The following is a 14,712-nucleotide window of genomic DNA, read 5'->3' as shown; positions in this document are numbered from 1 at the left end:
CCATAGGTGTCAACGGCTGCCAGAAAAACAACTGCCTGGTCAAGGAGCGTTGCCGGTTAGTCTGGAATATAGTGATCCAGTTGTCTCTGGACCTGAAGGCTGTGGGACGGAGGCATTTAAAAATGCACTACACCAGTCCACTAAGTACTCCTATAGAAGCCTTTGTATAGCACTATGGAGGGAAAGGTCAAGCCATTTGAAGTTGTGATAGTCCACCAGAGTAGTTTCCCAAAAATCATACTTCATTCTGATATAAATTTGTGCCTATAGGTTGACGGGTTAGGGTCTATCCACTGTCAGAGGGGTTCCACTGAAACCTTTTAGAGTAATTTCCAGATAACGCAAGTAAATCCTTGTAAAGGCTCCAACTTGCCATAATCCCTTTAATGAGTAGACCTCTACCAGTTGCTATTTACACAATTGGTTTTACAATTTGGAAAGGAGTACAGCTGAAACCACTTTGGCAAAGACATTTTCTTACAATTGCCTGATCCCAATCTAATAGGTTAGCACATGACGATGGGTATATAGTCTATGTATTCATTTAGTAACTACTACATAGCTGCTAACTGGGGGTTTTAGAAAGATATTTGCTAATGAATACTCTTTTGAAAATAAGTACATTAAGCCTTCAAATATGTTCGAAGAAATAGGGCTGCAAGCCCCCAAAAAAGTGATGACCGGCAAAATAAAATCAGGGAATTGGTCTTTCCTGGAACTATGAATTGAGAGGTCTGTAGGGTTCTCTAGATTGCATTTTCTGTAGCAGCGATTTAAACACACATGCTAGTTTCATCAAAAAATGTTTTGGATGGCAAAATTTTGAGAAACAATGGTGAAGGTATGACCAGTTATTGTTACAGTTTTTACATATTTAACCGAAAATGTTTCTCATAATATTAACCTTTTTATGGTTCCAAATCTTGAAAAGATAATCTCCAGGTCTTCATCCGTTGTTACTGGATTCAGTTTACAAACAAATAGCACATTTTCTGGTGGCTTGACTTCTGCATCCGGTAAATCTCCAACCTAAATGAAAGCGATAGATGGAAAGGTCCTCATTTCAGGTTTTTTAAAACATTTTTTTTTTAGAAGTTATATACATTTTCTCTGGATAGGCAAGTTTAAAAAAGGTGCAGTTAATTGTCATTCTACACATAACATTGGTGCAAATATTAGTTGAGAGGGAAAGCGAATTATTTTAAAAAGTGCACTTGGAAGGGTCATTAACTTTTGTCCAAGAAATCCTATTTTTGTCCACAAATTAGTTATAATATGTTAACGTTTGTGCACATACGAATACATTGCAACTTTTAAAAAGATTTTTTAAAGTTACTTCATTTACAGGCTCAGCATTTTGATATAGAACAAGCACTGAGTTAATTGGAAGCACAAACTGTCCCCTGGCATTGCAGAAGAAAAGGAACATGTCCCGATTTAGTCCCATTCTTTTCTTCAAATGTATTTTATAGAACTAGGATGGATGAAAAGCTGAGAAGATCCCTGGGATTTAAACCTTTGACTGCACACCAGTCTCACCAGCTGGTTTCTGTAAAAATGTGTTTATGTATGTTTGAATTATTTATATGCTCAGCTAGGGTGGCAAGATCGGTTTCATGCCTACAGATGTGTAATGCCCCTCCCCCCGCTTCCCCCAATTTCCAGCCAGTAAATCGTGTTTTTCTAAAAATACGATTTCACAAAAGGTTCTCTAGTTTTACCAAGGGAATCATTATAATGTTGTAGATATTTGAACTATTTGTCCCCAAAATAAACTTCTCCCCTAACCCCTCTTCTCCCCACCAGTTCCCAACAAGTGTGTGCATATCCCTCGTCAAGCGTAAACGTAGGTGGGCATCAGGCTTCGTGCAGATGGACATGCAACTGACCATGTCTAAAACGAACCGACTGTTGGGTAAGATTTTAACCTTCATGATTGTTAGGGAGAATTCTCAGAAATGTGCTAACTCCCTTCTACCTTTGAGACCCCCAGCTTTTTGCTGGACTTTAAGACTTAATTTCTAACCTGGAGAGAGAGAGAGCTTTTCCCCACTCATGTATTTTTCTGCGATTTGGACTCAGTTTCTTTTGACTTTGGAGTCTGACAAACTCCATAGGCATCATCTTTACATTGTGACACACAGCACCTTCAGTGCAGTGGCACAGGAAGTCTCTTAGATTTCCCAAAGGTTTAAATACCTTCTCTTGGTGAAACTACCATTTCCAAGGGCAGTGAAGTGAAATTGACTTCACTTACATTTTGTAACTTTCTAGACCCAGCACACACTATCTTACAATAGGGGGCTGGAGGGGTTAGTTAGTATGCCCTTTGTCTAGTTTCTCATGTAACATTTTTATGTTACTCTTTCTGCAATTAATGGCTGGTGGCAGTGGTTTACTTGTTCCTACCATTGTGTGCTTCTACCACGGGCTGCAATTGAAGCTGCAGTAAAGGACCATGGGTACCCATTTTGTCAAAATGGCCCTGGTCTCCTTTTGTCGCCATTTCTCGCAGGGAAGTTTCTTCTTGAGCTTTACTCTGCGCGCCAAATCAGGTTTGGTCCCTTTGTTCATTTTGTCTGGCAGGATTCACTGGTGAAGCCCGCCTCTGGCTCCAGCGTGTCTGGAAGGGCAGGAAGCGAGGGAAGTGCCTGAAACTCCCTGAGCATAGTCTCCTTGGTGACACGAATGCACACAGGTGATTGGCTGTCTGGCTGCTCAGAGGAAAGCCACCCTGCTGTGTGATTGACAGCTAGGCTGCAAATGAATGGGAGAAACCTGCATAAAAGGCAAGGTCTTGCTTGGAAGGCAATGTCGACCACTGGACGAAGGAATCCGAAGAACTTGGAAGAGACGCCTGTTGCAACTCCTGGACCGTTGGTTTGCCCAGTGAAGCCCAGCTGCAGTGCAGAAGCTCCGAATTCACCTCGACTAGAGAAGCCCTGCAAGGACTTCTCCCCTTGGGTTGGTGGGACCAATCGACCCCAAGACAAACTCATCTGGCAATCCTGTCGGAGCTGGCTGTACTTCCATTGCTGCTGCAGGAACCGATTGCCAGGTAGAGGAACACCAGAATTGAATGTGTCGTCTTTAAGTCGCACCCAAGCTCCAGGAAGATCCTCCGGACTCCCATGAAGCAGGATTGACGAAGCTTGAGCCACCTCGGCAGAGTGCTGGACCCCAGATGCGAGGAAGTCCATAAGGTATTGAGAACCGCAGTGGTGCTTTTTGCAAGAAGCTGAAACGTGAAGTGGCACTGATCTGAAGTTTGCCCATTGCTGCCGCCAACCTTCAATTCGTAGTGCAGGAGTCCCCAGACGTCCTCCCTCTTGTCTACGCCGGAGGCCCAGGAACAACAGGATCTGCAGAACTACCCAGGAACAGAAGCCAGCTGGAACCAATTTCTTCAGACCTAAGGTACTTTAAAACTAAGGGGTACTTACCTCTTGTGTAGCCTTGCTAGCTCTCAGTTGAGACTTGTCTTGATTGATTTTGCAGAGTTGCTTGCAGCTTTGCCCCTCACAGATCTCATTTTCTACAAAGACTTCTAAAACATTGTGCAATACTTTTTGCTTACCTGCAAGAAAGGCTCCAGCTCACCTAGACTTGATAAATTAACATTGGCTGTCCTGGCTCCCTGAAAGGCTCTTATATCCTGAGACTTTGTGCTTTAACTATCCCTCGACAAAAGTGTCACATTCTACAACTTGTGTAGCTGGGAAAGGGTTATTTTACTTTGCATTGGGGGTTAAAAAGTACTTCCCTGCTTAAGAATATTTGTTAACCATTGTTTTATTCCCTAAAACCTTTTCTTGGACATCCAACTCAGTATTACTCTAAAATGCGCCAGTGATGCATCACTGTCCACAGTGTCCTAGGTATTTAAGTCACCTTAGGGTGTAGGAAGTGTCTGTGTGGTGCCATCCCAAATGGGCATCTACTGATTTAAAGAAACAGAGCGTTTGTATTTTGAAGTATATTTTTGGTCCCTTCTAAAGAAAGCTTATTCAACTGACTTAAATTAATAAATAATTGTTTAATCAAGAAATCTTAAGTATAAGTGTTTGTTTGGATACTTGTCACTGTGGATCTCTATGTTACAACCCTACAGCTCACATTGACCCCTCTTGAGGTAAGCCCGGCTGCTCGGTCACTCTACCAACTTGTGTAGTACATGCTTATACTGGGGTTGGGTTAACTATTGCCAAGTGGTCAAGGTTGGTGCAGTCTCCCACAGGGTACTGCATACAATCTTGCCTAACAGTGCTAAATCTACCTCCTGCGAGACCGGCAGAACTTTCTGCTGGAGATTATTTTTGATAGATTATTTTTCCCTATACCTCAGTGAGTGGGAATCTTGTACCGCACTCAACAGATCCTTTTAATCTTTTTATGGGAGTCATTTGTAAGAATCTCCATATTTATTTAATTTTTCATTGGTCCATTTATAACGTGCTTCATACCAGTGAGTGGTTTCTAAGCACGGGATCGGGATTCGTACCTGTGTTGCGTCACCTTGCCTTGCTTCCAAGACAAAAATGTTGCTGCTGAGCTATCCTTCCTCCCCATAGTGTCCTTTTAATTGTATTCTCTTTGACACCTTTTGGTATATAAAACTTTTTATTGTTACAGGGTTGCCCTTTGGGCTCCTCTTTACTTTCTCTGGCTAACCTGTGAGAACTACAGTTCCCAACGGTAGAAAGGATATTTCTATCCCTTCTACATTTTGTTAGGCGCAACCAGCAAACCCCACGTTATGTGGAGTGCTGGGGTGGTGCAATGCATCTCCTTTCTCACTAGCACTAACAATTCTTTTACAGAGACAAGCTTACCTTCAATGGCTGGTGGCAGTGAACATTTTTGTTCTTGCCAGAAGTCTGACAAGTGTGACAGCTCTTACAGAATTGGTCTACATCAGACCCCATTTTGGGCCATTAGAAATACAGAGATAGCCTCTCTTTGATCTCATAGGCTAACTGAGAACTGGGGTCTCACCTCCTGGGGCACTACAAGTCTTCTGTAGTCTCCTGGGGTATACTCAGTAGGTTCACTGTAGAGGAGGTCCACCCTTCCAGTAAAGCCCATGCTTCCCTGGCTATTGCCCTTCCAGCTGGGAAGCTGTCTTTTGGCAAAGACCTTCTAGATTGGGACACTCTGACCTCTGCTGAAACCGTGAACAAAGCTTGCTGCATCCTTCTGGACCGTTGAATTGCCCGGTGTAATCCTGCTGCTGTGCTCAATCTCCTTTTTCTAATCGATAAGCTCTGAAAGGGACGACTTCTTCCCTTGTGTTAGTGGGACCAACTAACCCCAAGATGAACTCCACTGGATGACCTTCCCTGACTGGCTGTACTTCTTTGCTTCTGCAGGAACTGAGTGAAAGGGGTCGAGAAATCTGTAGTCGAGTGCAACGTCTGTGATCCACCCAGAAGCTCCAGGTGTCTCCCCAGGACCCTCCAGAAGCAGGACGACCAGAGCTCGAGTCCCCTCACCAGAGCACAGGACTCAAGGAGTGAAGGAAGCCAAACCGGTATCCAAGATCCGAGGTGGTACTGTTTACCAAGCACTGAAACCGCAAAGTTCGGCTCATCTGAAAAGAGCCCAAAGGTGCCGCCAACCTTTGAATTGCTGCCGCAGGAGTGCCCAGACGTCCTGCCTCTTGTCCCCACGACAGAGGCCCAGGAACGCAGGATCTGCATTGCTGCAACTAGACAGAAAGCAGCTGGACCACTCGTCTTCTAACCAAAGGTACTGTTCTGACTTGGGGTACTTGCCCTCAGTGTCTGCAGCTTGCTCTTCACAGTTGAGACTTGCAGTAGCTGCTTTTCTAGAGTTGATTTTGGTTCTAACCTTCACAGCTTGTGACCCTACAGTGATTTTTCTTCAACAAACTAACTTTGTGAAGACTTACTATCTAAGAAGTGCCTCAGCTCCATAGACTTTGCTCCAATTGACTTTGGCTGTCCTTACTCCCTGCTGACAGGTTCTCACATTTTGTACCTCACTCTGACAAGGTTCTTAGGAGAATAGGGTATGTCAAATACCATTCCAGGAAAGTTAGAAAGGGAAGGTGGTTGAAATATTAAATAAATTCTGTTTTGTGAATAGAGCATTTCTTTTAGTTTGTTCTATTTCCCTTAACTAACTTTCAATTAGAAAGATGAAATGCCCCCAAGCCAAGATGGTGGAACACTTTCACAACAGTGATTGGTTCTGTTCACAGCATGCAGCATTGTGATGTCTTTAGAATGTTAATAACAATTCAACTGCCTTTCATTAGAGTATGCATCAGAGTAGGTCATATTAGTTAGCTCCAGTAAAATTCATTTGAAGTTTCCATTTTAAAGGAGATTAATATCCTTTTAAGAGTTCTAAAAATATAGTAGCAATATTAGTTAAGTAACAGGAGAAGAAGTCTGCAGAAGAAGAATTCCAGTGAGATTCAGTTGCTGAGCAAGAGAAGAGTCTAGTTCCATGAACATTGATAAGCTAAGTGGACTTCTAAATTTTTAAGTGAAGACTCAGATAATTCTGAAATGTGAATTATTTGAAAAGACTTTTAATTGAGCATTCCGTTTTTTGAACAATAGAATCCTATTATTATTTATTAAGAAATAGTCAGTAGTGATCAGAAGATTGATTCATTAAAAGTTGCATTTCCTTTTTAGGAACATCCCATCTGAGTCAAAACTTTCCGAGAAGACGGTCTGAAGTACCTGCAGTGGGAGTCCTTGTCTTTTGTTGTTTTCTCCATTCCCCTTTCCCCTTGGGTTTGCCTGGCCAATAGTTTTAAAGAGCAGGATTGTTGATCAGGCAGGCTTAGGGGGCTAGGTGGGCCAGCTTCACTCCTGCAGGATCCCACTACTTCAGTTTCCTGACACCTGCAGACTCTTCTATTCCATTTGACTGATACTTACTGTCCCTCATAGGTGATGTATTGGTTTTAAACTAATATTGCTGGGAAAGGTTTTTGTCTATTCATTTGGAAGATTTAAAGTGCACACTTGCTCCGAGAACCTGTTTAACCTTTTTCCTTCCTCTAACCTTTCCTTTCTGTGAATCTCTGAATATTTAAAGTGTACTAGTGATATATAAATGCAATTACTGTCCTAGTTAGTGAAGTCACCTCAGGGTGTAGGAAGTGTGTAAAAAGCATCTCTAAAGAGTATATTCTAACTGTGCAGATTCTGGAAAAATATTTTAAAGTTTTATTTCTACATATACTGCCCTTTTTAAAGAATGCTCATTTAAAAACGACTTAAATTATTTTAACTAAAAACCTTGAGTGTAAGTGTTACTTGGCTGCTTTTATTTGTGGATTCCATTGCAACAGCTACAGCTCACATTTACCCGGCTGCTCAGTCACACTACCAACTTGTGTAGTTCAGGCCTATACCAATAGGTGGGTTATCTAATACCAAGGGGACAAGGGTTGTGTAGTCTCCCACAGGGTTCCTACACCAATTGATGCCCAACAGTACCTTCAACTCCAAGAGAGTGTGAATCTAAGCAGATACAAGCATCAGAAATAAGATTACGGTGAATAATGTATTCTTTCTGAGGCTTGTGGTTCGGCATAGCATTGCATGCTTTACATAGACTAGAGAGCAGTACCTGTAGGAGGTGGTGGGATGTTTGAAGGTATGGCAGCACATAAATGTCTTAACACTGCTTGTCCTACCTGTGAATGTTTAGAATGAGTTTCCAGACAATGCTGTGTAAAGGTATGCATGAACTCCAAGTAGCAGCTTTGCAAATGGCATCTAAAGGGACATTTGCAATAAAAGCTAAGGTATCCCATGCACCACGTGCAGTGTGCTCTGGGTGGGAGGTGTTAGAAAGGGAGTAGCAAATGTGAATGCATTTGACTATCCACTTTGAGATGGCCGACTTAGAGACAGGATCCCCTTCTCTTCCAGTTTCTATGGACACAAAGAATTGATCAGTCTTCCCGATAGACATTACCTTAACAAAACAAAGCCAAACAGCCCTCCTAACATTAATGTATGGAGGCTCGTTTCTGCCGAATTGGTTGGGTTTTGGAAGTTCTATGGACTGGTTAACATGTAACAAATACATTTGGGTAAAAAACGTGGGTGTGTTTTTAGCACCACTGCCTTCATAGATGGTAACAAAGGGATCTTGAACTGAGATGGTAAGTAATTCACTGACCCTTCTTATGGATGTAATGGCAACAAGAAAAGCTGTCTTGTAAGTAAGGTGTTTAAGAATGATTTTATGCTTTGACTCAAAAGGAGGACCGATGATGAGCTTTGCAAGTACAACATTTAAATCCCATCCGCAAGATAGATTTGAACATAGTGGGTGTAACCTAACTCCTTCCATGAATGTTTTAACCACTGGCACTTTCCAACAAGAAACCTTTGTTTGAGAGGTGGTGTCTGCAGACAGTGCAGCTAAGTGGGCTTTAAGAGAGTTGAAAACAAACCCGGTGTCCAAACGTGTTAGGCAAAGTTTGTATGCAGTACCCTCTGGGAACACTACACACAACTAGGACTACAGGTGTAAGCAAAACCAATATTTGGGCTAAGTCTGTACCACAGAGTTTTTGGTAGCGAGCTGAGCAGCCATGCTCATCTCAAGAGGGAATGTGAGCTTGTAAGGGTGTTACACAAAGGTCTACAATGACAAGTATTCAGATAGACACTTATACTCAAGGTTTCTTGGTAAAACACTTCTCAATTTATTACACATTTATAAAGTATTCACTAAATGAGGTAACCAATATCACACAAAAATTATACTACAATACGGATTACTAAGCAGTTGAGGTCCCTTGAAGTAGGAGCCAAATAGCATTGAAGTAAGAGCAAAAAGGCATAAGTTAATAAAACGAATATTAGTTACTTTAAAACAGTGCAAATAGTTTGAGTTCATCAGAGGAGTTGATTCAATGCAATAGGTAGGCCAGAGTCAATGGACTAGTGTCCTGTGTAAGTAAAAACGGTTTTGGTATTTAAAACGGAAAAGTCTTTGCCACGGTTCATAGAAGTAGTTCAGGGAAGAAAGGTTTGTATGTCCAGTCACAAGCTGACTCCCGAGATTTTTACCTGATGGTGTTAGCGGTCGGGAAAAATCATGGTAGTTAGTTGTAAAACCACTGCCACAAGCCATTTCGATAGGAAAGGGTAGCATTTGACTGCTACATGAGTTTCTAGACATAGGGGATACTAGGTAACCCCTCCAGCACTCCATTGTAAGATGGTATGTGCTGGGTCTAGGAATTTAAAAAGACTAGTAAAGTCAATTTAACTTTACATTCTCTGGGGAACAGTAGTTTATCCCAGAGAAGGTTTTTAAACCTTCGGACAGCCTAAAAGGCTTCCCTGTGTCACTGCACTGAGGGTGCTGTGTAACACATGAAAAGATGATGCCTATGGAGTGGTCTTAAAACACCATAATCAAAGAACACACGAGTAAAACACACATCAAAATACATGAGTGGGGAAAAAAGGCTGACACATCAGGTAAAAGAATCAAGTCCTCACAATTCAGCAAAGTTGCTGGGTGTCTCTAAGGTGAAGGGAATTAGCACATTTCTGAGAAGTCTCCCAAACAATCTATCTTTTCACCAGATAAACCATTTATTGTGGTAGCAATGTCTGGTATTAGGTTTGTGTGCCTCCTTGGGTATGTCCATACATCTTTGTGGTAGGTTTAGATGACCAAACTCTAGGACCTCAGGAGACAAGCTGCCAGGTTCAGAATTTGAGAGCACAGATGACATACTGTCCCCTGACGTTGGGATAGTATGTTGTATGGGTACAGAAGATTCACTGGTGAGCAAAAAGGACATTGTGAGAAGGTGCGAGTACCATGGTTGACGTGCCCACATTGGAGCTATGAGAATGAGGTGGACTTGTTTCCAATGCATCTTGTGGATGATCTTGTTGAGAAGTGGTGTTGGGGGGGTGGAAAGTGTAAGCAGACCTTGTAAGGTAAGAATTAGTGCAGTCCAACTCATGTTGAACTAAACAAGACATATCTTGGTATTAGGTCACCCAAGTGTTGTCAAGTGGAGTGAAGTGGTCCTGCGTGGAGAGTTGCAGTCCGTCTCCCATAGCTACCTGAGAAGAGGAGGAACCTGTAAGCAGCGAACACTGCAGACTGCTGAAAGGCACAATTTTAGCTCAGAGCGCGCGCGGTTTCAAGTGGAGTTAAGTGGTCCTTCGTGGTCACTCTGGGGCAAGAGGGGCAAGAGTGTCGGCCATGCCCCCAACTTACTGAGCGACCCCCTCAAGGACAGTACTTGGATCCGGCAAGCAGTCTAAATAAGAATGGTGACTGCAGCCGGCAGCAACGGTGCTAGCCTGTCCCATTCGCTGAATCATCACTCGGTGGTACTACAGTAAGACTGTTCGCTCATTAACTGAGAGGGAAATTTGCAGGATTGCCCCGCCGTTTGAGGGAAGCCAAAATAGAAGTACCTAAATTGGGGACAGCGGTCGCTTTTGACCAGACCTTGGCAAGTGTGTGGGAGCGGGAGACTGTTGGGATATTCCCTTTGATCCCGCCACCAGTCAACACTGAGGTCCTCTTTATTCTCCATTACTGCTCCTTGATTCGAATACTTCTTAAAATCAACTCGGACTATTGGTTGGTTGGAGGCCAGAGTTTGGTTATGTACCGTGTGTCCAGGGACTGCAGGGTGTCACCGTTTGGCCCCACCCTTTGACCTGGGACCGGTGTGGACATCCTGTAATCTGTTGGGCTGCTCGAGTGACTCAACCAACAGAATGCGGTCCGGGCTACGGAGCCAGGCTGGACAAGTCTCATTAGCAATGCAAGACCTTTTGGCTGGAGGTGGTACTACACCTCTACATGGGAAGGTGAAGGGGCACCCCCACCCCGTCTGTCGACCCCTTTGTGCAGGTTTTCACCAGCTCCCTCCCATGAACTGTTGGTGGGCCAGGTGGAGGGCCAAGCCAGGGGTTTAGCTCCGCCAGTTCCACAACTAATGCTTAACTCGGATGATTTAACCCCCCCCTCCTTTTTCCCCGACTGCTCAAGCTGACACTTACACCTCTGGTAACCTTGCTGTGGCTAGGGGTGCAATTCATAAACTTTCGGTACAACATAAGACTCGGAGACCTAGTTTGGCCTTTAGACCAGTCTCAGGACTGCTGGGTATGGATCATTACTTTATTAAGGCTGTCACTACCAGCACAGAACTTAAATCACTACCAGCAATGAAAGGTAAAGTGATGGACCACTCGGTCATGAATTCACATTCCAACTGTTGTCATCTTAAGGATCTTACTGACATCATTGAACTTGCCGACCAACAGAACAGGAGGCAAACTATGACCCCACCTGCGGGCAATTTCACGGAAACTGTGGTCCAACAGACACGTGATGCCTCATTGCTGGACTCCCCTACGGCCCTTATTAATTGGATTGATAGGTCCAATATGGGACAAAAAGAAGTCCCAAGTCCAGTCACAAACCTCCGAGGTCTTTGGTGCTCAGAGTGACTCCCCGGCCCTTCAAAAGAGAAATTGACGACCGTTTTAGTCTGACCCATCCTACAGTGTCTGCATTGAACATGGTCCAGAGTCCATTTGTTTCCATGTATGACAACACTTGGGCAGAACTAAAATGTACTAATGTAGGGTTGGCAGATATTACTATCAAATTACAGGAACTTGGGCCTGAAATACAGTTTGGGAATGGTGGTAAGAGCCAAGAAGAGGTGGGTGTAGCAGTGGGGGGGGCACTAACAACTAACTGGACATAATTGAAATCTCTGATAACGAGCCTACGAAGGACCTGTCCACCAACCCCACCTCTAATTTGGGACCTATCCTGAGCCTATCTTCAATAAACTCTAGCCCCCTTGGAGCTCTGGGTTCCCCCCCCCCCCAGTGATTGATTTAACCAATTAATTATGTCCAGTGGGAGGAGGGACTGTGCGGATGGTGAATTATTCAGTGGCAGTACCAACATCTATGGGCACTCTATCAAACCCCCAATCCAACTAAAGTAAAAAAGGCCAAACTAGTGAAGCGCAAACCAGGGGCTAGAAGGAACTGCATACTTAGCATCAGAGCGGCCCATAGAACTTTATTTTGCTCCAGATTTTCTTCGGTTATCTAACATGGACATCTAAGGTCCTACCCAAAGCTGTGTCTGTTGACTCTATGGCCCAAATTGACCCCAACTCCAAGGGTTGTTTGGGTGGTGCGGACCCTGGTGTAACTCAGATGGATTCTGTCCCACCCCCCCCCCCCCCCGACTAAGGCTTCCATGAATATGGGTAACAGCAGGGTTTGTTCGTTTGTTCTTCGTGTATTGGATCCAAGGGTGCAGAGACCGATCTTGACCCAAGGGATAAGCCTGTACTTTCCCCAACCCCCTAGATTTTTGGGTGGGGAATCTGACTCATCATGCAATGTGGGGGCCATCCATGCTCAGACTGATCTATCTGGGGTCCATCAGAAGGTGCAACTACTTTGGCCCCGCCGGGGCAGGGATCTGGTGAATGGAATTGTCTGTCCCTTGGGGGGGGGGGGGGGTGACCGAGGGAATGAAACAACCTATCCAGAGACCAACTTGGATAAGACCAGTCGCGCTACCTAGCTGGTTGGACGTATCAAAGGATATGGGGCGAGGAACTCTGTAAAACATATCGCCAATGCTGACATTGGGGTAGGTTCCTTGAACTCTGGGATGGGTTGTGGCAGTGGCAAGTCAAGGTTATTGGAGGAGTCAGTGGATATTCCACCATGGTCTAACTACCCGAGAGTAGCCTCTGGGATGAAGGACTTGTTACAGCGATTATACTACCCCACTATGTCCCGAGGGACAGCCGCAAAGACCATACACCAAAAGTGGGTGGGCCCCGCATTACTCATTAAATCCACATATGACAGACCCAAAGAGTGTAAAATCAAGGGTAGCAATGGGTCTGAGGTCTATGGATAAATGTGCCAATCGGGGGCTCCATCAAATTAAAATGATCAGCATGTTTGGCCCCAATTACCAGGTATGCCTCATTCGCACAAATATTGTATCTATTTTCTCTCAAATTGCTCTTCTGGCATTGGCAGCATTGGTTGATATTGGGAGAGTGGCCTTTCCTGAGAAGGACCGCCTTGATATCTGTACTCTCTACTTAAACTCTCCACTAGTTAAGGAGCTGATTCTCACCCAAGGTGAAGGTCTACTGAACCTTGGATTCACAAGTGGAGTTGCTGGATGGGGAGAATGGGGGTCCCAGCCCTAAAAGGGATAAGCAGGGCTCTGTGCATTTGCAAGCAGATGCTGACAAGGTGGGTTCTGGGACTGGAAAATGTGGAGGGAAAGACATTGATTGGGCTACCATAATCTCTGTGGCAGAAACTGGTCCCGTAGAGTACCAGGATGTGTAGGTATCATATGGGGCGACGTGCGGCTGTGCTTAAAATCATGGAACACTCAGGGAAACATCCATCTTTTTCTAATCCGCTTTGTTTGAATAACTTGAGATCAGCCAATTACATATGCTTACAAGAAATACTGGTTGACCTCTATACCTATCTTGGATGGCTATAGTATTTTTGCCCAATTGGCAAAACAAAGCACAGGAGGTAGGCATTCAGGGGGTCTGCTCATTGCGATGGAAAACTCATTGGGTCTGAGTGGGCTAATAATTGATAACCTGCCATTTGGAGTACTGCGGGTGGAATTCTCATCTGTAGGTGGCAAGGTAAAAATTCTAGTCATCAATATTAGCCCAAGGGCACTGGCTGGGTGAATGGGTTTGCAGAGAAGGTGCGTCATACTATTGATGACTAGACTGGGAGGTTCTTGAATGGGAGAATTATATTGGTAGGAGACCTGAATGCAGATTGTGATTTCCAACATTCCCCTTGGGATCTAGATGGGATCACCGCTGGCCTAACTGAGAAGTGACAGTTGGGGCAAACTTGGTTGGTGGGCCTAGGAGGACGAGGCCTTCAACCATTAGTGGGGAATAAATATGACCATCTCCCTGAATCTGATTGGCATACTTGGCATGGGGGCAATAGCGCCTCCCTTTTAGATTATATCTATCTAGATTCGTTTTTAAATGAACTGCTGCATGTTGTTCGATGTGTTGGCAAATGCCTGGGGAGACCGCTCCATCTTTACGGCAAACTTTGATTGGATAATGAACTGCAGGGCATTTCGCCTGCAGCCCCGGGTAGTCGCCAGTGTGGCCAGGAATTCAGTAAAATGGACTGTTATTAATATTGGATACTTGAATCAGAAACTAAGGGACGTACTGTCAGGATTTCACAGGGTATGGTTAGGTTTCCTGGTGACAGCATGCATGTTAAATGCTCATTTAGATTCCCACATCATGTTACATAATTTAAGCATTCTTTCTGGAGGTTTAGGAGAAGGGATCTATAGTATGTTGCAGCCAGAGTGGGGTATGAGTCTTGCTGTAGAGGGCAGAGTATGGAAATATGATATTTTATTTTCCTTAATATGGCAATCAGGAAGCCTTTGTCTCCCCAGGGCAAGATGGAGGCTTGACTTTACAGCAGTGATTGGCTGAGCTGAATGTGAGGTAGTTTGGAACGTCTGAGAGAATTCTAAACTGCCTTTCATTCTAGTTTCCCCAAGAGGAAGGTCGCTCTTTCAATAGTTCTATAAATAAATTCATAAAGTAATCCAGAAATCTTAGACCCAGAGGAAAACCCAAGGAAAAAACAATCTCCAGAA

The 14,712-nt window shown here is 44.1% G+C and overlaps 1 protein-coding gene across 2 annotated transcripts in view; it reads right to left on the bottom strand.

Moving 5' to 3' along the window:
• Window positions 1-14,712, bottom strand: part of PPIL4 (peptidylprolyl isomerase like 4) — a 521,963-nt gene that overhangs the window by 298,931 nt on the left and 208,320 nt on the right. For both annotated transcript variants that reach the window (XM_069607668.1, XM_069607669.1), the window contains exon 8: window positions 905-1,029. In XM_069607668.1, the coding sequence (XP_069463769.1) occupies window positions 905-1,029 (125 nt within the window). The remainder of the gene's footprint in view (window positions 1-904; window positions 1,030-14,712) is intronic.

This window comes from Ambystoma mexicanum, chromosome 4q (assembly GCF_040938575.1).
Source record: "Ambystoma mexicanum isolate Mex_15411 chromosome 4q, UKY_AmexF1_1, whole genome shotgun sequence".
Lineage (NCBI taxonomy): Eukaryota > Metazoa > Chordata > Amphibia > Caudata > Ambystomatidae > Ambystoma > Ambystoma mexicanum.
This window is presented reverse-complemented; position numbering and strand designations above follow the sequence as displayed.